The sequence below is a fragment of the Salmo trutta genome, chromosome 1, assembly GCF_901001165.1.
Source record: "Salmo trutta chromosome 1, fSalTru1.1, whole genome shotgun sequence".
Taxonomy (NCBI): domain Eukaryota; kingdom Metazoa; phylum Chordata; class Actinopteri; order Salmoniformes; family Salmonidae; genus Salmo; species Salmo trutta.
In genome coordinates this window covers 5566069-5591995 of record NC_042957.1, presented here as the reverse complement: position 1 = coordinate 5591995, position 25927 = coordinate 5566069, and the positions used below count along the sequence as shown (strand labels likewise).

Sequence of the window (25927 nt, the reverse complement as noted above, 5' to 3'; positions counted from 1 at the left end):
TGAGGACACTTGGTCTTCTGTTTACAGTCAGGGAGATGTAAATAATTGAGTCATCTCGCGTGCTGCCTGCCTGCCTGCCTGCCTGCCTCGCGCGACACACACACACACACACACACACACACACACACACACACACACACACACACACACACACACACACACACACACACACACACACACACACACACACACACACACACACACACACACACACACACACTCGCTCTCACACACACACACACACTCGCTCTCTTTCCCTCACACACACACACACCTCCCTACTCTAGTGTATAATTCTGGATGATGCCCCCTGCAGTATACAACCCAAAGGGTTAACAGCCCTTCCCTTTCCTGCTCTCTCACCTGATAGGCTGCCAGGGCTGGATGCTGCCATTCCTCTTAGCCAATAGTAGGGCTCGGTGGTGATGTCATGGGGAAGGAGAGGGGCTGTGGCTGATGCTGCTGCTAGCCTGTATCCAAGGAGACAGACAGACAGACAGAGGAGACAGACAGACAGCCTGAAAACTGGGACCACACAACCATCACCACCACCATCTCAGCACTGATCTGGAAGAGGGTAAGGCTAATCAAAGCTAGCTATAGAAAGGGAGGTTGTAATTACAGAGTTATTAAACTAGTATGGGATGTTACAATGCAATGTATTGTAGACGTAGTGTAGACATCATCTCAGCACACTGCTCTGGAGGGGGGTAAGAATGCACCTCTGCTAAACACAACCTAGAAAGAGATGAAGGAGGTGATATTGGCTGTTATTAGAGCTAGTTCTGAGACTAGCTAGTGTTGATGTAGTAGCTGTTATTAGAGCTAGTTCTGAGACTAGCTAGTGTTGATGTAGTAGCTGTTATTAGAGCTAGTTCTGAGACTAGCTAGGATAGATGTAGTAGCTGTTATTAGAGCTAGTTCTGAGACTAGCTAGTGTTGATGTAGTAGCTGTTATTAGAGCTAGTTCTGAGACTAGCTAGGATAGATGTAGGAGCTGTAATTAGAGCTAGTTCTGAGACTAGCTAGTGTTGATGTAGTAGCTGTTATTAGAGCTAGTTCTGAGACTAGCTAGGATAGATGTAGGAGCTGTAATTAGAGCTAGTTCTGAGACTAGCTAGTGTTGATGTAGGAGCTGTTATTAGAGCTAGTTCTGAGACTAGCTAGGATAGATGTAGGAGCTGTTATTAGAGCTAGTTCTGAGACTAGCTAGTGTTGATGTAGGAGCTGTTATTAGAGCTAGTTCTGAGACTAGCTAGGATAGATGTAGTAGCTGGATCTACAGTACTCCATGTACTCTCGACTCCACGCTGGGTCCCCTTGTCTGTCATTAATAATGTCTCCAATGCAGCTCTCTGTCTGTGTGTGTGTGTGTGTGTGTGTGTGTGTGTGTGTGTGTGTGTGTGTGTGTGTGTGTGTGTGTGTGTGTGTGTGTGTGTGTGTGTGTGTGTGTAAACTTGCAGGGTATGTGTTTTTTTTGTTTGTTATCGAGTCTAAGATGTGTATGTACGTAGTGTACCCACCGGTATGTGTGTTATGGACACGTCTGTCTGGGTGGGAGAACAGGTATTTGCCAACATCCTCATAACCATGTGTTCCAAAACAGCATTTTCAGGTGAACAATATCGCTCACAAATGACGTGTAGATTAAGGTCATTTGGATATCGTCTGTGAATGGATATCATCTTTGGAGCACTGGCTTCACTCTGGGTGTATTTGGAGGACATCGGGTAATAGGATAATGAAAGGAGAGAGAGAGAGAGATAGGCAGGTAGGTAGCCTAGTGGTTAGAGCGTTGGAAAAATTGCAAGATCAAATCCCTGAGCTGACAAGGTAAAAATCTGTCGTTCTGCCCCTGAACAAGGCAGTTAACCCACTGTTCCAAGGCCATCATTGAAAATAAGAATTTGTTGTTAACTGACGTGCCTAGTTAAATAAAGGTTAAAAGTGAGAGAGAACTGTTTGTAGGGGGAGGTATGTCACATTGTAGGGTTTTTTCTGTATAGAAAAGTATTGGGCAGACCGCCTAAGTAAAACATTTTTAAATACATACAAATAATTTTCGGGATGGTAAACCCATTTCAGTGTAAACATAAACAACTAAAACCAGATATAAGTATGTGTAAGCTGTTTTCGACTCTCTACCGCACCTGCTGTCTCGACCTCGGAATGCTCGGCTACTCCTGAGGTACTGACCTGTGTCACCCTCTACAACCACTGTGCTTATTATTTGACCCTGTTGGTCATCTATGAACGTTTGAACATCTTGAAGAACAATCTAGCCTTAATGGCCATGTACTCTTATAATTTGCACCTGCACAGCCAGAAGAGGACTGGCCACCCCTCAGAGCCTGGTTCCTCTCTAGGTTTCTTTCTAGGGAGTTTTTCCTAGCCACCGTGCTTCTACATCTGCATTGTTTGCTCTTTGGGGTTTTAGCCTGGGTTTCTGTACAGCACTTGGTGACATCTGCTGATGTAAAAAGGGCTTTATAAATACATTTGATTTACGTAGAAAATGTAATGGACCTATATATTTCTAAATTAGGTCATCTTTGAGAACTAACAATCACCAAAATAAAAAAAACTAGACAGTCAGGGAGAATCTAAAATTCCAGAAATGATGCATTCAGGAATATTTTTGTCATGGTACGGCCCCCCCTTGATTTTGTTATATTGTTTGAGTCAGTCAGATAACATTAGAATATGGCTTAACTGTGGCAAAATGTGTAGAATTGCAGGAAATTAGCTTCAAAACTGTAAAATGTTCTCTTCGCCCAATGGCAAAGTGCGTAGAATTGCAATTGTGCGATTGACCACGCCCACTACCACGCCCCCCGCCACGCCCACCACCTAAGCCTCATTTTGATCCAGAAAAAAATCCTGTTTGTTGACAGGCAGAGACAGAACGACTATGAGCCTAAAGAGACACGTTGTAGTGCAGTGTTTTCTATCACTGTACTAGGGATGATACTGTTCAGGATGGAGGCCCTACTTCAGTTGTAGCAGTATGACAGGGTTTGATTGTGTTTATTTGGCTATATCTTTGAACCCAGAATTGATCCAAATGAGGAAAAAGGTATTCATTATATTTTCAATCTATAGCCATTTTAGGCCCCTTGAAAAAAAATATATGTGAGGCTTTTGTTGTGGAATATCAATTCAGTGTTGAGGATTCCATCTGAAGGTCTGAGAGTGGAGTCAGAGACCTGCCTTTCCCTCTGCATGTCTCACGACATTGATTTATCACTATGCAGGGGTGACAGCCCCCCCCCCAATCTGTACATATAACTCACCACCATAAACACCCTGATTATAAACACATTCATGATGATTATCCCAAACCCCACTTTCCAAATGATTCTATACAGCTTGAGTATCTCTAACTTTTAATCTCTGTTTTTATTACCTGAGTCTTCCTTGAATTTATTTTTCTATTTGAAGTCATTTTTTGACACTACGACTTCAAGCATCGGTCTCTTGAACATAGTATGGTTAAACCCCAGAATATTTTAATATTCATTCTTTGAAAGTAAAACCTCATTGAAGCCTTTTTTATCTACAGGAACAGCCACATTGTAAGGATCTGAGCTAATCTCTGGTGAGGAACACAGACACATTGGAAACATGACCCTAGCAGGTAAGATATAACTTGAAATATATATTTACTAAGTATCTATTATAATTTCAGACAGTATATACAGATACACACTTCATATACGCAATACCGTAGCCATGAAGTGCTTTGAAAGGTTGGCTCACATCAACACCATTATCCCAGAAACCCTAGACCCACTCCAATTTGCATAATGCCCCAACAGATCCACAAATGACACAATCTCAATCACACTCCACACTGCCCTATCCCACCTGGATAAAAGGAACACCTACGTGAGAATAATGTTCATTGACTACAGCTCAGCGTTCAACACCATAGTGCCCACGAAGCTCATCACTAAGCTAAGGACCCTGTGACTAAACACCTCCCTCTGCAACTGGATCCTGGACTTCCTGACGGGCCGCCCCCAGGTGGTGAGGGTCGGTAGCAACACATCTGCCACGGTGATCCTAAACACTGGAGCCCCTCAGGGTTGCGTGCTCAGTCCCCTCCTGTACTCCCTGTTTGCTCATGACTGCACGGCCTGGCACGACTCCAACACCATCATTAACCTTTCAGACTACACAACAGTGGTAGGCCTGAACACCGACAACGACGAGACAGCCTATAGGGAGAAGGTCAGAGACCTGGCCGGGTGGTGCCAGAATAACAACCTCTCCCTCAACGTAACCAAGACTAAGGAGATGATTGTGGACTACAGGAAAAAGAGGACCGAGCACACCGCCATTCTCATCGACGGGGCTGCAGTGGAGCAGGTTGAGAGCTTAAAGTTCCTTGGTGTCCACATCACCAACAAACTAGAATGGTCCAAGCACACCAAGACAGTCGTGAAGAGGGCACGACAACGCCTATTCCCCCTCAGGAAACTAAAAAGATTTGGCATGGGTCCTCAGATCCTCAAAAGGTTCTACAGCTGCAACATCGAGAGCATCCTGACTGGTTGCATCACTGCCTGGTACGACAATTGCTCGGCCTCCGACCGCAAGGCACTACAGAGGGTAGTGCGTACGGCCCAGTACATCACTGGGCGGTGTCAGAGGAAGGCCCTAAAAATTGTCAAAGACCCCAGCCACCCCAGTCATAGACTGTTCTCTCTACTACCGCGTGGCAAGCGGTACCAGAGTGCCAAGTCTTGAACAAAAAGGCTTCTCAATAGTTTTTACCCCCGAGCCATAAAACTCCTGAACAGGTAATCAAATGGCTACCCAGACTATTTGCCCACCACAACCCCTCTTTTACGCTGCTGCTACTCTCTGTTTATCTTATATGCATAGTCACTTTAACTATACATTCATGTACATACTACCTCAATTGGCCCGACCAACCAGTGCCCCCGCACATTGGCTAACCGGGCTATCTGCATTGTGTCCCGCCACCCACCAACCCCTCTTTTACGCTACTGCTACTCTCTGTTCATCATATATGCATAGTCACTTTAACCATATCTACATGTACATACTACCTCAATCAGCCCAACTAACCGGTGCCTGTATATAGCCTCGCTACTGTATATAGCCTCACTACTGTTATTTTTCACTGTCTTTTTACTGTTGTTTTATTTCTTTACTTACCTATTGTTCACCTAATACCTTTTTTGCACTATTGGTTAGAGCCTGTAAGTAAGCATTTCACTGTTGTATTCGGTGCACGTGACAAACTTTGATTTGATTATACCTACATGACCAAACGTATGTGGACACCTGCTCGTCATTCCAAAATCATGGGCATTAATATGGAGTTGGTCCCCCCTTTGCTGCTATAACAGCCTCCACTCTTCTGGGAAGGCTTTCCACTAGATGTTGGAACATCGCTGCGGGGACTTGCTTCCATTCAGCCACAAGAGCATTAGTGAGGTCAGGCACAGATGTTGGGGCGATTAGGCCTGGCTCACAGATGGTGTTCCAATTCATCCCAAAGGTGTTCAATGGGGTTGAGGTCAGGGCTCTGTGCAGGCCAGTAAAGTTCTTCCACACCGATCTAGACAAACCATTTCTGTATGGATCTCGCTTTGTGCATGGGGGCATTGTCATGCTGTAACAGGAAAGGGCCTTCCCCAAATTGTTGCCACAAAGTTGGAAGCACAGAATCGTCTAGAATGTTATTGTATACTGTAGTGTTAAGATTTCCCTTCACTGGAACTAATGGGCCTAGCCTGAACCATTAAAAACAGCCCCAGACCATTATTCCTCCTCCACCAAACTTTACAGTTGGCACTATGCATTCGAGCAGGTAGTGTTCTCTTGGCATCCGCCAAACCCAAATTCGTCCATCGGACTGCCAGATGGTGAAGCGTGATTCATCACTCCAGAGAACACGTTTCCAATGCTCCGGAGTTCAATGGCGACGAGCTTTACACCACTCCAGACGACACTTGTCATTGCGCATGGTGATCTTAGGCTTGTGTGCGGCTGCTCGGCCATGGAAATCCGTTTCATGAAACTCCCGACGAACAGTTCTTGTGCTGACGTTGATTCCAGAGGCCGTTTGGAACTCGGTAGTGAGTGTTGCGACTGACGACAGACGATTTTTACACGCTATGCACTTCAGCACTCGGCGTTCCCAATCTGCGAGCTTGTGTGGCCTATCACTTCGCGACTGAGCAGTTGTTGCTCATAGATGTTTCCATAGATGTTTCCACTTCACACACTTAGAGTTGAACGGGGCAGCTCTAGCAGGGCAGAAATCTGATTAACTGACTTGTTGGAAAGGTGGCATCTTATAACGGTGCCACGTTGAAAGTCACTGAGCTTTACCTACGTACTGTATACTCCTCATATGCCACCAAAAGATATCATGAACCATGATGCTGCTTATACAGTAGCTAATGTGTTAAGCCATGTTTGGGAGGTGTTGATTTAAACTGTAAACTAAAAGGGGTGGGGATAATGCTTATCTCTCTCTCTCCTCCTAGGAGCAGTAGACGGATGGTCTTATCTCTCTCTCCTAGGAGCAGTAGACAGATGGTCTTATCTCTCTCTCCTCCAAGGAGTAGTAGACAGATGGTCTTATCTCTCTCTCCTCCTAGGAGCAGTAGACGGATGGTCTTATCTCTCTCTCCTAGGAGCAGTACACGGATGGTCTCATCTCTCTCCTCCTAGGAGCAGTAGACAGATGGTCTTATCTCTCTCTCCTCCTAGGAGCAGTAGACAGATGGTCTTATCTCTCTCTCCTCCTAGGAGCAGTACACGGATTTTCTTATCTCTCTCCTCCTAGGAGCAGTAGACAGATGGTCTTATCTCTCTCTCCTCCTAGGAGCAGTACACGGATGGTCTTATCTTTCTCCTCCTAGGAGCAGTAGACAGATGGTCTTATCTTTCTCCTCCTAGGAGCAGTAGACAGATGGTCTTATCTCTCTCTCCTAGGAGCAGTAGACAGATGGTCTTATCTCTCTCCTCCTAGGAGCAGTAGACAGATGGTCTTATCTCTCTCCTCCTAGGAGCAGTAGACAGATGGTCTTATCTCTCTCCTCCTAGGAGCAGTAGACGGATGGTCTTATCTCTCTCTCCTAGGAGCAGTAGACAGATGGTCTTATCTCTCTCTCCTCCTAGGAGCAGTAGACAGATGGTCTTATCTCTCTCTCCTAGGAGCAGTAGACGGATGGTCTTATCTCTCTCCTCCTACGAGCAGTAGACACATGGTCTTATCTCTCTCTCCTAGGAGCAGTAGACGGATGGTCTTATCTCTCTCCTCCTTGGAGCAGTAGACACATGGTCTTATCTCTCTCTCCTCCTAGGAGCAGTAGACAGATGGTCTTATCTCTCTCTCCTCCTAGGAGCAGTAGACAGATGGTCTTATCTCTCTCTCCTCCTAGGAGCAGTAGATGGATGGTCTTATCTCTCTCCTCCTATGAGCAGTAGACAGATGGTCTCATCTCTCTCCTCCTAGGAGCAGTAGACGGATGGTCTCATCTCTCTCCTCCTAGGAGCAGTAGACAGATGGTCTTATCTCTCTCCTTCTAGGAGCAGTAGACAGATGGTCTTATCTCTCTCTCTCCTCCTAGGAGCAGTAGACAGGTGGTCTTATCTCTCTCTCCTCCTAGGAGCAGTACACGGATGGTCTTATCTCTTTCCTCCTAGGAGCAGTACACGGATGGTCTTATCTCTCTCTCCTCCTAGGAGCAGTAGACAGAGTAGAGTTGCAGTAGCAGTCGAGAGTTGACATTGAGCTCAGATACATCCTGTTTCCATTGATCATCCTAGAGATGTTTCTAAAACTTGGATTGGAGTCCACCTGTGGTAAATTCAATTGATTGGACACGATTTGGAAATGCAGACACCTGTCTATATAAGGTCCCACAGTTGACAGTGCATGTTAGAGTAAAAACCAAGCCATGAGGTCGAAGGAATTGCCTGTAGAGCTCTGAGACAGGATTGTGTCAAGGCACAGATCTGGGGAAGGGTACCAAAACATGTCTGCAGCATTGAAGGTCCCCAAGAACACAGAGGCCTCCATCATTCTTAAATGGAAGAAGTTTGGAAGCGCCAAGACTCTTCCTAGAGCTGGCCGCCCAGCCAAACTGAGCAATCGGGGAAGAAAGGCCTTGATCAGGGAGGTGACCTAGAACCTGATGGTCACTCTGACAGAGCTCCAGAGTTCCTCTGTGGAGATGGAAGAACCTTCCAGAAGGACAACCGTCTCTGCAGCAATCCACCAATCAGTGGCCAGATGGAAGCCACTCCTCAGTAAAAGGCACATGACAGCCCGCTTGGAGTTTGCCAAAAGGCACCTAAAGGACTCTCAGACCATGAGAAACAAGATTCTCTGGTCTGATGAAACCAAGATTGAACTCTTTGGCCTGAATGCCAAGCGTCACATCTGGAGGAAACCTGTCACCATCCCTACGGTGAAGCATGGTGGTGGCAGCATCATGCTGTGGGGATGTTTTTCAGCGGCATGGACTGGGAGACTAGTCAGGATCGAGGGAAAGATGAACAGAGAAAAAGCACAGACCACTCAGGACCTCAGACTGGGGTGAAGGTTCACCTTCCAACAGGACAACGACCCTAAGCACTTAGCCAAGACAATGCAGGAGTGGCTTCGGAACAAGTCTCTGAATGTCTTTGAGTGGCCCAGCCAGAGTCCGGACTTGAACCCGACCGAACATCTCTGGAGAGACCTGAAAATAGCTGTGTAACGACACTCCCCATCCAACCTGACAGAGCTTGAGAGGATCTGCAGAGAAGAATGAAAGAAACTGTCCAAGTACAGGTGTGCCAAGCTTGTAGCAACATACCCAAGAAGAGTCAAGGCTGTAATCGCTGCCAAATGTGCTTCAACAAAAGTACTGAGCAAAGAGTCTGAATACTTAAGTAAATATTATATTTCCGTGGGTTATTTTTAGAAATGTGCAACAAAAAAAATCAAAACACCTGTTTTTCTTTGTCATTATTGGGTATTGTGATGTCATTATGGGGTATTGTGATGTCATTATGGGGTATTGTGTGTAGATTGATGAGGATGTTTTATTTTATTTAATCCATTTTAGAATAAGGCTGTAGCTTAACAAAAATGTGGAAAAAGTCAAGAGGTCTGAATACTTTCCGAATGCACTGTATATTATAGGGAGGTTGGGTTAACATTAGTCTGGCTTATTCTTGTGTTGGCTTGGAATGTGTGGCTTGGTTTACACTGTCAGAGTTAAACTGTACCCTACAGTTGACCTAGGCTAGGCTGAATACCAACAGCAGAGATTGGCTAGATGTGGCTTTTGATCTTGTCCTCTACTGACCTAACTTTTAATCTACGGGGGGGGGGGGAAATGACCTCCGTTCTGATCTCGCTACTTCTGTGTAACGAAACAGAGCTTGGTTCATACGAGGCAAAAAAAAAATCACTGTTGTCCTGTATTTTCTATTAAAGTACATGAATTTAAATATATATATATATACTGCTCAAAAAAATAAAGGGAACACTTAAACAACACATCCTAGATCTGAATGGAAGAAATAATCTTATTAAATACTTTTTTCCTTACATAGTTGAATGTGCTGACAACAAAATCACACAAAAATAATCAATGGAAATCCAATTTATCAACCCATGGAGGTCTGGATTTGGAGTCACACTCAAAATTAAAGTGGAAAATCACACTACAGGCTGATACAACTTTGATGTAATGTCCTTAAAACAAGTCAAAATGAGGCTCAGTAGTGTGTGTGGCCTCCACGTGCCTGTATGACCTCCCTACAACGCCTGGCCATGCTCCTGGTGAGGTGACGGATGGTCTTCTGAGGGATCTCCTCCCAGACCTGGACTAAAGCATCCGACAACTCCTGGACAGTCTGTGGTGCAACGTGGCGTTGGTGGATGGAGCGAGACATGATGTCCCAGATGTGCTCAATTGGATTCAGGTCTGGGGAACGGGCGGGCCAGTCCATAGCATCAATGCCTTCCTCTTGCAGGAACTGCTGACACACTCCAGCCACATGAGGGCTAGCATGGTCTTGCATTAGGAGGAACCCAGGGCCAACCACACCAGCACATGGTCTCACAAGGGGTCTGAGGATCTCATCTCAGTACCTAATGGCAGTCAGGCTACCTCTTGCGAGCACATGGAGGGCTGTGCGGCCCCCCAAAGAAATGCCACCCCACACCATGACTGACCCACCGCCGAACCGGTCATGCTGGAGGATGTTGCAGGCAGCAGAACGTTCTCCACGGCATCTCCAGACTCTGTCATGTCTGTCACGTGCTCAGTGTGAACCTGCTTTCATCTGTGAAGAGCACAGGGCGCCAGTGGTGAAATTGCCAATCTTGGTGTTCTCTGGCAAATGCCAAACGTCCTGCATGGTGTTGGGCTGTAAGCACAACCCCCACCTGTGGACGTCGGGCCCTCATACCACCCTCATGGAGTCTGTTTCTGACCGTTTGAGCAGACACATGCACATTTGTGGCCTGCTGGAGGTCATTTTGCAGGGCTCTGGCAGTGCTTCTCCTGCTCCTCCTTGCACAAAGGCGGAGGTAGCGGTCCTGCTGCTGGGTTGTTGCCCTCCTACGGCCTCCTCCACGTCTCCTGATGTACTGGCCTGTCTCCTGGTAGCGCCTCCATGCTCTGGACACTACGCTGACAGACACAGCAAACCTTCTTGCCACAGCTCGCATTGATGTGCCATCCTGGATGAGCTGCACTACCTGAGCCACTTGTGTGGGTTGTAGACTCCGTCTCATGCTACCACTAGAGTGAAAGCACCGCCAGCATTCAAAAGTGACCAAAACATCAGCCAGGAAGCATAGGAACTGAGAAGTGGTCTGCGGTCCCCACCTGCAGAACCACTCCTTTATTGGGGGTGTCTTGCTAATTGCCTATAATTTCCACCTGTTGTCTATTCCATTTGCACAACAGCATGTGAATTTTATTGTCAATCAGTGTTGCTTCCTAAGTGGACAGTTTGATTTCACAGAAGTGTGATTGACTTGGAGTTACATTGTGTTGTTTAAGTGTTCCCTTTATTTTTTTGAGCAGTGTATATATATATATATATATCCTGACTGATCTTTTGATAATGATAGTAATTAGTGACGATGGACTCGTCACCCAGAACCAAATACCTGGCCAACTATTCCATTTACCATTGAGTTTAACATTTAAATGTGAACCGTCTCAAGAGATGCTAACGATGATGACGAGGATGATGATGACGAACTACTATGCGTCTGTGTCTATTCTTTACGATTAACCGTGTGTGTGTGTGTGTGTGTGTCCTGCAGCGTACAGAGACAAATTGAAAGAGCTCCCCCTGGTGTCTCTGTTCTGCTCCTGCATCAACCCTCAGACCATCGACTGTAAGCCCATATACAAAGCAGAAGGTAAGACGACGCGTTTAGATACTCAGTTTATTAGGTACACCTATCTTGCACCGGGTACTTTGCCTCCAGAATTCTTTGCACCGTGGATTCTCCAAAGTGTGGCGTTCAAACATTGCTCAACTGTTATCAAGGTTCTAACGTGTGCCAGGAAAACATTCCCCACATTATTACACCACTAGCCTGTACCGTTGAAACCAGGCAGGATGGGGCCATGGACTCATTCTGCTTACACCAAATCCTGACTCTGCCATCAGCATGACGCAACCAGGATTATGCAACCAAGAACCAGGATTCATCAGACCAGGCAGTGTTTTTCCACTCCTCAGTTGTCTAGTGTTGGTGATGGCGTGCCCACTGGAGACGCTTGTTGTTGTTTTTAGCTGATAGGAGTGGAACCCAGTGTGGTCGTCTGCTGCAATAACCCATCCCTGACAAGGACCGATGAGTTCTGCATTCCGAGATTCCGTTCTGCACACCACTGTTTTACTTTGCCGTTATTTGAGGCCTGCCTGTTAGCTTCCATGATTTTTGCATTCTCCTTAGACCTCTATCATCAACAAGCTTTTTTCACCCACGGGACTGCCACTAACTGGATGTTGTTTGTTTGTCGCACCATTCTCTGTAAACCCTAGACACTATCATGAGTGAAAAGCCCAGGAGGCCGTTTCTGAGATATAGGAACCGGCGCACCTGGCACCAACGATCATACCACGCTTAGTCGCTTACGTCACTCGTTTGGTCCATTCTAACGTTCAGTCGAACAGTAACTGAATGCTTTGATGCCTATCTGCCTGCTTTATATATCAAGCCACGGCCACATGACTCTCTGTGTGTAGGAGCGATCCATTTTCATGAATGGTGTACCTAATAAACTGCCAACTGATATTTCATTTATATACACTAAATGAAAATATAAACCCAACATGTAAATTGTTGGTCCCATGTTTCATGAGCTGAAATATAAGGTCCCAGAAATGTTTCATATGCATTAAAAACGTATTTCTCTTAAACTGTTTGCACAAATGTGTTTACATCCCTGTTAGTGAGCATTTATCCTTTGCCAAGATAATCCATCCACCGGACAGGTTTGGCATATCAAGAAGCTGATTCAACAGCATGAACATTACACAGGTGCACCTTGTGCTGGGGACAATAAAAAGCCACTCTAAAATGTTCAGTTTTGTCACACAGCACAATGCCACAGTTGTCTCAAGTTTTGAGGAGGCATGCTGACTGCAGGAATGTCCACCAGAGCTTTTACCAGAAAAGTGAATGTTCATTTATCTACCATAAGCCACCTACAACATCGTTTTAGAGAATTTGGCAATACGTCCAACCGGCCTCACAACCGCAGACCACGTGAAAATGTCTCAGTTCTTCCATGACCTGCATACTCACCAGACATACATGAGCATGTTTGGGATGATGTGTACGAGAGCGTGTTCCAGTTTCCGCCAATATCCAGCAACTTTGCACAGCCATTGAAGAGGAGTGGGATAACATTCCACAGGTTACAATCAATAGCCTGATCAACTCTATGCGAAGGAGATGTGTCAAGGTAGTCACACCAGATAGTTACTGTTTTTCTGATCCACGCCCGTACCTTTTTTTAAAGGTATCAGTGACCAACAGATGCATATCTGTATTCCTAGTCATGTGAAAGATTAGGGCCTAATTCATTTATTTGACTTGACTGATTTCCTTATATGAACGGTACGTCTGTAAAATCTTTGAAATTGTTGCATGTTGCGTTTATATTTTTGTTCAGTATAGTTCTTGATGACATCACAATACAACAAATTAAGACATTTAAAAAATATGTATTAACATATAAAACTAGTTATCTAAAGGATTGTGTTTTAAAGTGCTTACCTCCAGTCTCTCCTGTACCATCCCCAGATGCGGTGGATCTGGGCTGGTGTGTGATAAAGGACGTGGAGGTGATAGAGTTAAACAAGCGTGCGTCGGGCCAGGCCTTCGAGGTCATCCTGAAGCCCCCGTCGTTCGATGGCATCCCAGAGCTCAACGCTACCATGCCCCAACGCAGGGAACTCTCCATGGAGGAGATCCAGAAGAAACTAGAGGCTGCAGAGGAGAGGAGGAAGGTGAGGAGACATGAATTGAGGAAAGATTCATGTACATACACACACACAAACCATAGAGATAGATAAAGGACTCTAGTGCCCAAAGGCCTGTGTTAGCATGGAAATCGCCATTGAGGACTGTCACAATTTTTAAGTAGTCAAATGGGTGGGACTTCCTATGTGTTAAGGAAGGATCACATAATTCCATCCAGGTCAACAGGAGGAATCAGCCAATGAATTATACTTGTGAACAAACATTCCATTACTCCAGGTGGCAGTAAATCGCCAACCTTGACTTTATACCTGTTCAAACAACACACTCTAGGGGGCAGTATGCACTTTTTCAGTTTACCAAATCATAGAAGTACTAGAAGAAAATTGACTTCAAAATGGAGATGGCCTCAACGGCGCTGCCCATGCTCTCACAGACGCCATAATGGGACAGATATAATGTCCTCTAACTATCTCTATGGCACAAACACACCTGTATGTATCCTGCTCCTGATACTCTCACACCGCCATTTAGTGCCAGGAGGCTGAGCTGCTGAAGCACCTGGCAGAGAAGAGAGAGCATGAGAGAGAGGTGATCCAGAAGGCCTTTGAGGAGAACAACAACTTCATCAAGAACTCCAAGGAGAAGCTGGAGCAGAAGATGGAGGCCAACAAGGAGAACAGAGAGGCTCTGCTGGCGGCCATGTTGGAACGACTGCAGGAGAAGGTAATGTTTAACTATCTTCTCTTTCTTTCTCTTGAGTTTCTCTCTCTTTCTCTCTAGTCACTCTTTCTGTCTATGTCTGTCTGTATTTCTCTCTCTGTCTCTTTCTTTAGTCTCACTCTAAGTGTCTTACTTTAGTTTGTCTAATCAAACTCACTCTTTAGTCTCCCTCTCTCTTCCTCTCACCAGTCTCTCTAAATGATTCTATAAAGGAAGGTAGATATATGACACAATGGTGCTGACAGACAATGGTCTCCCTGTTTTTAGCTCTTTGCCGACTTTGCAGTATTTTGCTTTTATTAGTGTTATACCTTACATTATTTGCTCTGAACGTTTCTAGTATTATTTCCTAAATAACTTTTGGACATTACATCAGCTGTCACTCACCAGACATTTTACTAGAAATTCGACTTCCTTGACCTGGATCCTTTGTTTGAACTTCCCGAGGCAGCCCCATTCATACCGGGTGCTACAACAAAACGTTGATGCCGGAGGAGAGATGGGGTTCTAGTCAGGCGGCGAGCAAACCATCCACCGCTTCAGAGTATATTACTCGCTAACTTTCAGTCCCTGGACAATAATGTAGACAAGATCAGGCCGAGGATCTCCCCTGTTTTACAGAATCATGTCTCTCCCTGGATATATTGTCCCCATCTATACAACCAGCGGGGTTCTCTGTACATCACACGGACAGGAAGAAAGAACTCTCCGGGAAAAACAAAGGTGGAGGGGTTTGTCACATGGTTAACAACTCATGGTGTGATTGTGCTAACGTACAAGTCTTTTTGGTCTCCCGATCTGGAAATCCTCACCATCAAATATTGACCGCATTACCTCCCAATATAATTGTCTTTGGTTATTGTCACTGCTGTGTATATCCCCCGCAAACCGACACCGCGCCGGCTCTCAAGAAACAACACTGGCATTTGTGCAAACTGGAAACTGCATATCCTGAGGCCGCATTTATTGTAGTTGGAGACTTTAATAAAGAAAATCTGAGGAGAACGCTCCCAAAATTCTACCAACACATCTCCTGTGCTACACGCGAATAGAACACGCTTGACCATTGCTACTCTCCCTTCCGGGACAGCTACAAGGCCTTCCCCAACCCCCACTTTGGCAAATCAGATTATGCCTCCATCCTGCTCCTCCACGCCTTTAGGCAGAAACTTAGACAGGAAGCTCCCGTGGTAAGGACTGTTCAACATTTGTCTGACCAATCGGAATCCATGCTTCAGGATTGCTTTGATCAAGCGGACTGAAAGATTATCCAGGTCACCTCTAGGAATAGTATCGATGTATACACTGACTCGGTGACTGGGTTCATCAGGAAGTGCATAGAAGATGTTGTACCCACTGTGACGATTAGAATTTATCCAAACCAAACACTGGATAGATGGCAGCATTTGTGCAAAACTGAAAGTGCAAACAACCGCATTTAACCACGGAAAGGTGACTGGGAATATGGACAAACAGGCCAGCTATGACCTCTAAGGCAATCAAAGAGGCAAAATAACACTACAAGTTGCAATTCAATGGCAGGGACTTCAGAAAATCATGGTTTATAAAAAGAAAGCCACATCGGGGACACTGAGGCCTCACTCCCGGACAAGATAAACACCTTCTTCGCCCGCTCCGAGGAAAACAGCACAGAGCCGCCGACGTGGGTCCCGCCATTCACGAGGACTGTGTGCTCCCGATCTCCTTGTCCAGCGTAAGATATTCAAGCTTGTTAACCCCTTGCAAGGCTACTGGTCCAGACAGCATCCCAAGCCACATCCTCAGAGCATGTGCAGAACAGCTGGCTGGAGTGTTTACGGACTTTTTTTGTTGAAAACTCTGTTTATTCAGTTTTACACACATAAGACAACACAAAACAATATAAATAATATACTCAACTAGAATAAAAAAGAATAGCTTTAAAGATACCGTACTTTAGACAAGTTAAACACACCGGGCAGAAGGCTACAAAGGTTAAAGGGCAATCTGTAGTACAGGGACAGAGCAGACACCTCACCAATGTTCCTGTAAACATACAAGGGATAAAGGTGGAGAAATGTAACCACTCACAGACAGTCATGGCCACAGACCGACCATCCACTGGACCAAAAATAAACTTTACAATGCTTTTTTTATGTAAACAAAATAAAAACAAGGCAAAACAAGCTCACATTTTAGTCTCTGACAGAGCAAGATGAACAAGGCATCCGCAAGTCACATTCAATAAGAATCAATAGGGACGTCATCAACCTTAATGTCCCCCCTCCCCCCCCAACAAACAAAAACACAAAGAAATGCTCATCCAGCCCTTAAGTCACAGGGGAGTCAAATACAGACATATTTTTTGTTTTAATATGAATGCCATCAGAGGATGGACTGTTTAAAGTAAGACCGGAATGGAGCCCAAGCCTCATAAAACAGTTTGAGGTTCCAACGTGTATTGAATAAAACATTTTCTAGTTTCAGAGAGCACAACACATCTCCCACCCAATATTTATAAGATGGGGGAACTGCCATCTTCCAGTTCTGGAGTATTAGCCGTCTAGCTAAAACAGTTGTATAAGCAACAGTGTCCGACTGAATTCTTGACAGGGGGGTACCTGTGGGCAGTACTCCAAGAAGGGTGGATACGATGAACCACCTTGAATTGAATGAGGCTGTGTCTAGTGCTAAAAGTGGACGAAGGCACCCTGTGCAGCACAGATTGCCAGGTGTCATCCCCATGTTCCTCCCACAAATCCTTTTCCCATTGAGTCTTTAAAGGAAACAAAGAAGGGTTCTGTAAGTCATTAATGATTGCATATACATCTGAAATTGCAGCCATAGGAAGCTTGTTTAGCTCAAAGATGCTCTCTATAGCTGTATTCGAAGGCCTATGGGGAAATTCAGGTGTGTTAGCTCTGACAAAGTTCCTAGTCTGGAGATAGCGGAAGAAGGGGGATTTTGGGGAGGTTGAACTTTCCATGTAGTTGAGCAAAAGAGGCAAATGTATCATCAAATAATAATTGGTCTAGTGAGGAGAGGCCCAGTGAGTGCCACTTGCCAAAAGTCCCATCCTTTAAAGAGGAAGGAAATAAAATGTTCTGATTGATTGGACCTGATAGAGAAAAGCCTCGGAGTCTAAAGGCTAAACGGAACTGATTCCAAATTTTAAGGGACGGCTTTACAATTAGGTTGACACACCTTTTTGCCTAGGGACACTGGCAGAGACGAGCACAACACAGAAGAAAGTGCGGCAAGTTTACACGATTCAGACTCCATCTGGACCCAGAGTGGTTTTGGGCCAGTAGGATTAGTCTGCAGCCAATACAAAAGGGCTCTGAAATTTGCAGCCCAATAGTATGTCTGAAAATTTGGAAGAGCTAAACCACCCAATGCCTTAGGCTTCTGTAAATGTTTTCTACCAATCCGTTGATCCTCATTAAAATGCAAATCAATTTATAACATTTTTGATGTGTTTTTCTGGATTTTGTTGTTGTTATTCTGTCTCTCACTGTTCAAATAAACCTACCATTAAAATTATAGACTGATCATTTCTTTGTCAGTGGGCAAACGTACAAAATCAGCAGGGGATCAAATACTTTTTTCCCCTCACTGTATGATCAAGTTCAAGACTTCTTGATGAATGTTGAATGTGAGCCATAGCCGGGAATTGCATTCCATACTTCCCACCTGGATGGTCCCGTAGTAGTCGTTTGGCCTGCCCGAAAGCTGCACACTGCCTGGACACAGTGGGGGGAATAGTCCTGGTAGATAGAGAAGCTTGTCCTTGAAAGCTCAGAGTGGTATTGCAGGCTCGTCGGAGAATCTCCATCTTCTCATGGAAAAAGTGCACTCGAAGAATGATGTCACCGGTCCTCTCACCATCCTGGGGCTTTGGGGCACAGTGACCGGTGAGCACGATCAATCAGGGGCTTCTCATTCATGGCAAGAACATCCTTCAGCAGCTCAGAAATGAAATCCGTAGCGTGAGGCATTTCCGCTGACTCTGGGACCGATACATACCGTCTCAGGTTATTGAGAATCCCTCTAAACTCACACAATTCTGCTGTACCTTTTTCAGATCCGCAGCCAGTCGTTTCACGTCAGCCTCCAGGGAGGTAGTTAGTTCGGAGACATTGGTAGCGGAGGTCTCCAGTGCTGCAATCATCGTAGTGTTCAACTCTGTTGTTGTTTTGAGTGATGTTATTGCTGGCAACGTCTCGTTCCGCAGGATGGTTAGATCTGCTTTTAAAGTATCAGAAACCCCCTGTATTCTGGCCTCAATCGTAGCAACTACCTCCGTTTTCATTTCAACTATCTCAGAGCGTAGTAGTTTGATGGCCTCGAGAATATTCATTTCAGCTCCACCAGGCAAAGCCGCACCCCCGGGTAAAGTGTGAGTCTCCAGGGCCTCAGACTCAGGAAAGGACGGTGATAAGAGTGGGTCTTGTAGGCCAGGTTTTCTCAAAGTCATAGCTCATCCTGTATAACTACTGCTGGGCATACTGTATTCTGGACATAGCTCATCCCATATAACTACTGCTGGGCATACTGTATTCTGGACATAGCTCATCCTATATAACTCCTGCTGGGCATACTGTATTCTGGACATAGCTCATCCTATATAACTACTGTTCTACATACTGTATTCTGGACATAGCTCATCCTATATAACTACTGCTCTACATACTGTATTCTGGACATAGCTCATCCTATATAACTACTGCTGGGCATACTGTATTCTGGACATAGCTCATCCTATATAACTACTGTTCTACATACTGTATTCTGGACATAGCTCATCCTATATAACTACTGCTCTACATACTGTATTCTGGACATAGCTCATCCTATATAACTACTGCTGGGCATACTGTATTCTGGACATAGCTCATCCTATATAACTACTGTTCTACATACTGTATTCTGGACATAGCTCATCCTATATAACTACTGCTGGTCATACTGTATTCTGGACATAGCTCATCCTATATAACTACTGCTCTACATACTGTATTCTGGACATAGCACATCCTATATAACTACTGCTGGGCATACTGTATTCTGGACATAGCTCATCCTATATAACTACTGCTCTACATACTGTATTCTGGACATAGCTCATCCTATATAACTACTGCTGGGAATACTGTATTCTGGACATAGCTCATCCTATATAACTACTGCTGGGCATACTGTATTCTGGACATAGCTCATCCCATATAACTACTGCTGGGCATACTGTATTCTGGACATAGCTCATCCAATATAACTACTGCTGGGCATACTGTATTCTGGACATAGCTCATCCTATATAACTACTGCTGGGCATACTGTATTCTGGACATAGCTCATCCCATATAACTACTGCTGGGCATACTGTATTCTGGACATAGCTCATCCAATATAACTACTGCTGGGCATACTGTATTCTGGACATAGCTCATCCAATATAACTACTGCTGGGCATACTGTATTCTGGACATAGCTCATCCAATATAACTACTGCTGGGCATACTGTATTCTGGACATAGCTCATCCTATATAACTACTGCTGGGCATACTGTATTCTGGACATAGCTCATCCCATATAACTACTGCTGGGCATACTGTATTCTGGACATAGCTCATCCAATATAACTACTGCTGGGCATACTGTATTCTGGACATAGCTCATCCAATATAACTACTGCTGGGCATACTGTATTCTGGACATAGCTCATCCAATATAACTACTGCTGGGCATACTGTATTCTGGACATAGCTCATCCAATATAACTACTGCTGGGCATACTGTATTCTGGACATAGCTCATCCAATATAACTACTGCTGGGCATACTGTATTCTGGACATAGCTCATCCAATATAACTACTGCTGGGCATACTGTATTCTGGACATAGCTCATCCAATATAACTACTGCTGGGCATACCTTTTCCTACTTATCTATTGTCCATACTGCCTTTACACGTCAGGTATTTACATCCGGACCCTGATATTTCTTATTCTCTTGTCTATTCTTATTTCTTCCTCGCTGTTAGATATGTATTTCACTGCTGGAAACAAAAGCTGCACCTGCTTTAACATCTGCTCATTTGTGTACGCAACAAATCCACTTTTATTTTATTATATTTTTCTAGAATTTATCATTTTTACATGTTTTATTTTCATCATAACACATCATATCATTACAAAATCGAATCTATAATCCTCTCCACTAAGATCTCATATCTCATTTTTAAAAATATTTTATAGACACTGAATGACTTATATAACACATGATCAAAAGTATGTGGACACCTGCTCGTCGAACATCTCATTCCAAAATCATGGGCATTAATATGGAGTTGGTCCCCCCTTTGCTGCTATAACAGCCTCCATTCTTCTGGGAAAGGCTTTCCACTAGATGTTGGAACATTGCTGTGGGGACTTGTTTCCATTCAGTCACAAGAGCATTAGTGAGGTTGGGCTCTCAGTCGGTGATCCAATTCATCCCAAAGGTGTTCGATGGGGTTGAGGTTAGGGCTCTGTTCAGGTCAGTCAAGTTCTTCCACACCGATCTCGACAAACCATTTCTGTATGGACCTCGCTTTGTGCACGGGGGCATTGTCATGCTGAAACAGGAAAGGGCCTCCCCCAAACGGTTGCCACAACCTGGGGCAGCAGGTAGCCTAGTGGTTAGAGCATTGGACTAGTAACCGAAAGGTTGCAAGATTGAATCCCTGAGCTGACAAGGTAAAAATCTGTTGTTCTGCCCCTGAACAAGGCAGTTAACCCACTGTTAACTGGCTGTCATTAAAAATAAGAATTTGTTCTCAACTGACTTGCCTAGTTAAATAAAGGCATAAAAATGTTGGAAGCACAGAACTATGTAGAATGCCATTGTATGCTGTAGCATTAAGATTTCCCTTCACTGGAACTAAGGGGCCTAGCCTGAACCATGAAAAACAGCCCTAGACCATTATTCCTCCTCCACCAAACTTTACAGTTGGCACTATGCATTGGGGCAGGTAGTGTTCTGCTGGCATCTGGCAAATCCAGATTTGTCTGTCGGATTGCCAGATGATGAAGTGTGATTCATCACTCCAGAGAGCGTGTTTCCAGAGTCAGTAAGGCCATTTTACTGCCAATGTTTCTCTATGGAGATTGCATGGCTGTGTGCTCGATTTTATGCACCAGTTACCAACAGGTTTGGCCGAATCCACTAATTTGAAGGGGTGTCTAGATACTTTTGTTTATATTCAGATTTTTTTGTTTTATGCAGTTTTAAACGTCTGGATTTTATTCATGCCAGTAGATTCCTGAATGTAACTTTTGCTGTTGTTATTTTCCTGTGTGGCAGGACAAACATGCAGAAGAGGTGAGGAAAAAGGTACTAGCTTTGGCAGATGCGGTGGATCTGGGCTGGTGTGTGATAAAGGACGTGGAGGTGATAGAGTTAAACAAGCGTGCGTCGGGCCAGGCCTTCGAGGTCATCCTAAAGCCCCCGTTGTTCGATGGCGTCCCAGAGCTCAACGTTACCATGCCCCAACGCAGGGAACTCTCCGTGGAGGAGATCCAGAAGAAACTAGAGGATGCAGAAGAGAGGAGGAAGGTGAGGCGGACAGAGAGGAGGAGAGGAGAGACACATAAACGCATACACACATACACATTCACAAGCATACCAGTATACACACACACGCTCACAAAAATACGGAACGCACACACATACACAGACACACACACACACACATGCATGCATTTACTGTACATGTGCACAAACACACTCACCATAATCAATGTCTGTCTGTATCCTGCTGCTGATACTCCCCTCACACCGCCCTCTAGTGCCAGGAGGCTGAGCTGATGAAGCATCTGGCAGAGAAGAGAGAGCACGAGAGAGAGGTGATCCAGAAGGTCTTTGAGGACAACAACAACTTCATCAAGAACGCCAAGGAGAAGCTGGAGCACAAAATGGAGGCCAACAAAGAGAACAGAGAGGCTCTGCTGGCGGCCATGTTGGAACGACTGCAGGAGAAGGTAATGTTTACCTGTGATCTCTCTCTTTCTCTCTATTTTCTCTTCAGTCTGTGAGTATGTCTCTCTTTCTCTCTCTCTCTCAGGAGAAGGCAATGTTTTGCTACTGGCACTCCTTTCATTCTCTTGAGTTTCTCTCTGTCTCTCTGTCTTTCTCAAGTCACTCATTCTCTCTGTGTCTGTCTGTCTCTCTTTCTCGTTCTCTCACACTCTCTCGCTCTCTCCCCTCTCTCTCACACACACACACACACACACACACACACACACACACTGTCCCGCTCTCTCTGTTTTTCTCTCTAGTCACTCATTCTCTCTGTGTCTGTCTGTCTCTCGTTCTCTCACTGTCTCGCTCTCTCCCCTCTCTCTCTCACTCACACACACACACACACACTCACACACACACACACACACACACTCTGTCCCGCTCTCTCTGTCTTTCTCTCTAGTCACTCATTCTCTCTGTGTCTGTCTGTCTCTCTCTCCCTCAACTACATACATTTTCAAACTTCTACAGTCTGATGAATAATACATGGAGTTATATTTGTATTTCTCCCTTGTCTTAAGTTTTTTGTCTGATCATTCCCTTGTTGAGTACCTCCCTTCTTGAGCAATATATGCATGCTTGTTTTCAAGTTTAATCTGTTTACATCTGGATCATTAGTGCTAATAGATTCCTGAATGTAAATATTGTTGTTGTTTTTCAGGACAAACACGCATTAGAGGTGAGGAAGAAAAAAGAACTGAAGGAGGAGGCCTGCCGTTAGACGAGCGGAAAGATAGAGGGAGAGAGAACGGAGGAGTGGTTTTGTGTCATTAAAAAAAACAAGAGATCAAGACAATGAGAAAAAAAAAGGAAAACCAAAAGCTGCCCCATCAGAGCGATGAAGACAGGAGTTGATGTACACTACCAGTCAAACGTTTGGACACAACTACTCATTCAAGGGTTTTCTTTATTTTTACTATTTTCTACATTGTAGAATAATAGTGAAGACATCAAAACTATGAAATAACACATATGGAATCATGTAGTAACCAAAAAAGTGTTAAACGAATCAAAATATATTTTAGATTTGAGATTCTTCAAAGTAGCCACCCTTAGCCTTGATGACAGCTTTGCACACTCTAGGCATTCTCTCAACCAGCTTCATGAGGAATTATTTTCCAACAGTCTTGAAGGAGTTCCCACATATGCTGAGCACTTTGTGGCTGCTTTTCCTTCACTCTGCGGTCCAACTCGTCCCAAACCATCTCAATTGGGTTGCGGTTGGGTGATTGTGGAGACCAGGTCATTTGATGCAGCATTCCATCACTCTCTTTGGTCAAATAGCACTTACACAGCCTGGAGGTGTGTTGGCTCATTGTCCTGTTGAAAAACAAATGATTGTCCCTGTAAGCGCAAACCAGATGGGATGGCGTATCGCTGCAGAATGCTGTGGTAGCCATGCTGGTTAAGTGTGCCTTGAATTCTAAATTATTCACAGTGTCACCAACAAAGCACCCCAATACCGTCACACCTCCTCCTCCATGCTTCACGGTGGGAACCACACATGCAGAAATCTTCCGTTCACCTACTCTGCGTCTCACAAAGACATGGCGGTTGGAACCAAAAATCTCAAATTTGAACTCATCAGACCAAAGGACAGATTTCCACCGGTCTAATGTCCATTGCTCGTGTTTCTTGGCCCAAGCAAGTCTCTTCTTCTTATTGGTGTCCTTTAGTGGTTTCTATGCAGCAATTCAACCATGCAGGCTTGATTCACGCAGTCTCCTCTGAACAGTTGATGTTGAGAGGTGTCTGTTACTTGAACTCTGTGAAGCATTTATTTGGGCTGCAATCTGAGGTGCAGTTAACTCTAATTAACTTATCCTCTGCAGCAGAGGTAACTCTGGGTTTTCCTTTCCTGTGGCGGTCCTCATGAGAGCCAGTTTCATCATAGCGCTTGATGGTTTTTGCGACTGCACTGGAAATGTATTCCAGGTGACTACGTCATGAAGCTGGTTGAGAGAATGCCAAGAGTGTGCAAAGGGTGGATACTTTGAAGAATCTCAATTTTATATATATATATAATATATATATATTATATTTTGATTTGTTTAACACTTTTTTGGTTACTACATTATTCCATGTGTGTTATTCTACAATGTTTTGATGTCTTCACTATTATTCTACAATGTAGAAAATAGTAAAAATAAAGAAAAACACTTGAATGAGTAGGTGTGTCCAAACTTTCGACTGGTACTGTACACCTCAACGATTTGGAACAAGCGCACAAGCTAAACAGTTTCTACTGGGGCATTTGACTACACACAACAAAAACATTGCGATGAAATGATGAAATACAAGAGAAAATAAGAAGCGAATGCAATGCTTGTCTGGCTGGCAGATCAAGGTGCACACGAGTGAGGAAGTGGTCTGGTAGTGTGAGGGGGGGGTGATGTAAATTATTTTGTTAGAATGGGTATGGTGCCTTAGTCAACTGCAGAACAGTTACTGTAAAACTGGCTACAATGCAACACCCTTAGAGCCCACTTTCCCATAGTTTACACGCCTCGCATCTACGCTCATACACAATCTCTCTGTATCTCACATGCAAGCTCCTACACATAAGAGCTATTTATACCGTGAAACATTTTCCCTATAGCTTTAACAGAATGCTGTAAACAGTTTATGCACGTCTTCCATTCATGCGCCGTTTTGAATTTACCAGGGAACGCTATAAATGATGAATGATTTGTGAATGACAGATAAAATATTGGGGTGTGTCATTGGAAAAAGCTCTCAAGTAACTTTATCAACTTTAGTTATTAACTGATAGAAACTTGACTTCACACATATAGCTACAGACTTAGAGCACAAAATGGACTCTGTTTAATGGACATATGATCATCACTTTGTTTTTTTTAACCACGACAAAAAAAAAATCACTCCGATACAAAAGAATATAGAGCAGAACACATCTTGGACGTTAGGGAGGGTGAGGACCTGGTTCCGATTGGTTCATTGATTGATTGACAGGATGGTAAACTTCTTGAGCTGTCAGACCAGACCATCCAATGGGTACGCTTTGCTTTGGCATGTCACTGTACTTACTTGTTAACTGTGATTGTCTGTTGTTGATTTTTATTTGATAGAATAAGAGAGAGAACGAAAGAATGAGAGAAGAGATTGATGTTAGCTGGTGCCACTCTGGGCACGTCCTAAATGATTGGGGTTGATGTTAGCTGGTGCCACTCTGGGCACGTCCTAAATGATTGGGGTTGATGTTAGCTGGTGCCACTCTGGGCACGTCCTTAATGATTGGGGTTGATGTTAGCTGGTACCACTCTGGGCACCTCCTAAATGATTGGGGTTGATGTTAGCTGGAGCCACTCTGGGTACGTCCTAAATGGCTCCTTATTCCCTAAATAGGCTTCATTTACACAGGCAGCCCAATTCAAATATTTTTTTTCACTTATTTGTCTTTTGACCAATCACATCAGATCTTTTCACATCAGATCTTTTTCAGATCTGATTGGTCAAACGCAGCCAGGAATAGGCAATAGGGAATAGGGTGCTATTTAGGACGCACCCTCGGTCTTCATTGTGGCGTTGTGTGAAATGTTTGCACTGTATTGTTGGGGGAATGTGGGGGGTTTTACTTGCGATGTGTGTATTTGTTATGTCCTAATCTACTCTTTGGCATGGTCAGTAAACGCTTCTCTTGACTG

General features: G+C 44.4%; 1 protein-coding gene across 1 annotated transcript; it reads left to right on the top strand.

Moving 5' to 3' along the window:
* The first annotated feature begins 473 nt into the window (after positions 1-473).
* stmn4 (stathmin-like 4) lies at positions 474-23058 on the top strand. Its single transcript, XM_029699357.1, has 8 exons — positions 474-577; positions 3563-3637; positions 11324-11422; positions 13322-13527; positions 14033-14224; positions 21546-21797; positions 22031-22222; positions 22924-23058. Exons 2-8 carry the CDS (start codon positions 3625-3627, stop codon positions 22981-22983), a joined length of 1014 nt encoding a protein of 337 aa, XP_029555217.1. The 5' UTR covers positions 474-577; positions 3563-3624; the 3' UTR covers positions 22984-23058.
* The last annotated feature ends 2869 nt before the right edge of the window (positions 23059-25927 follow it).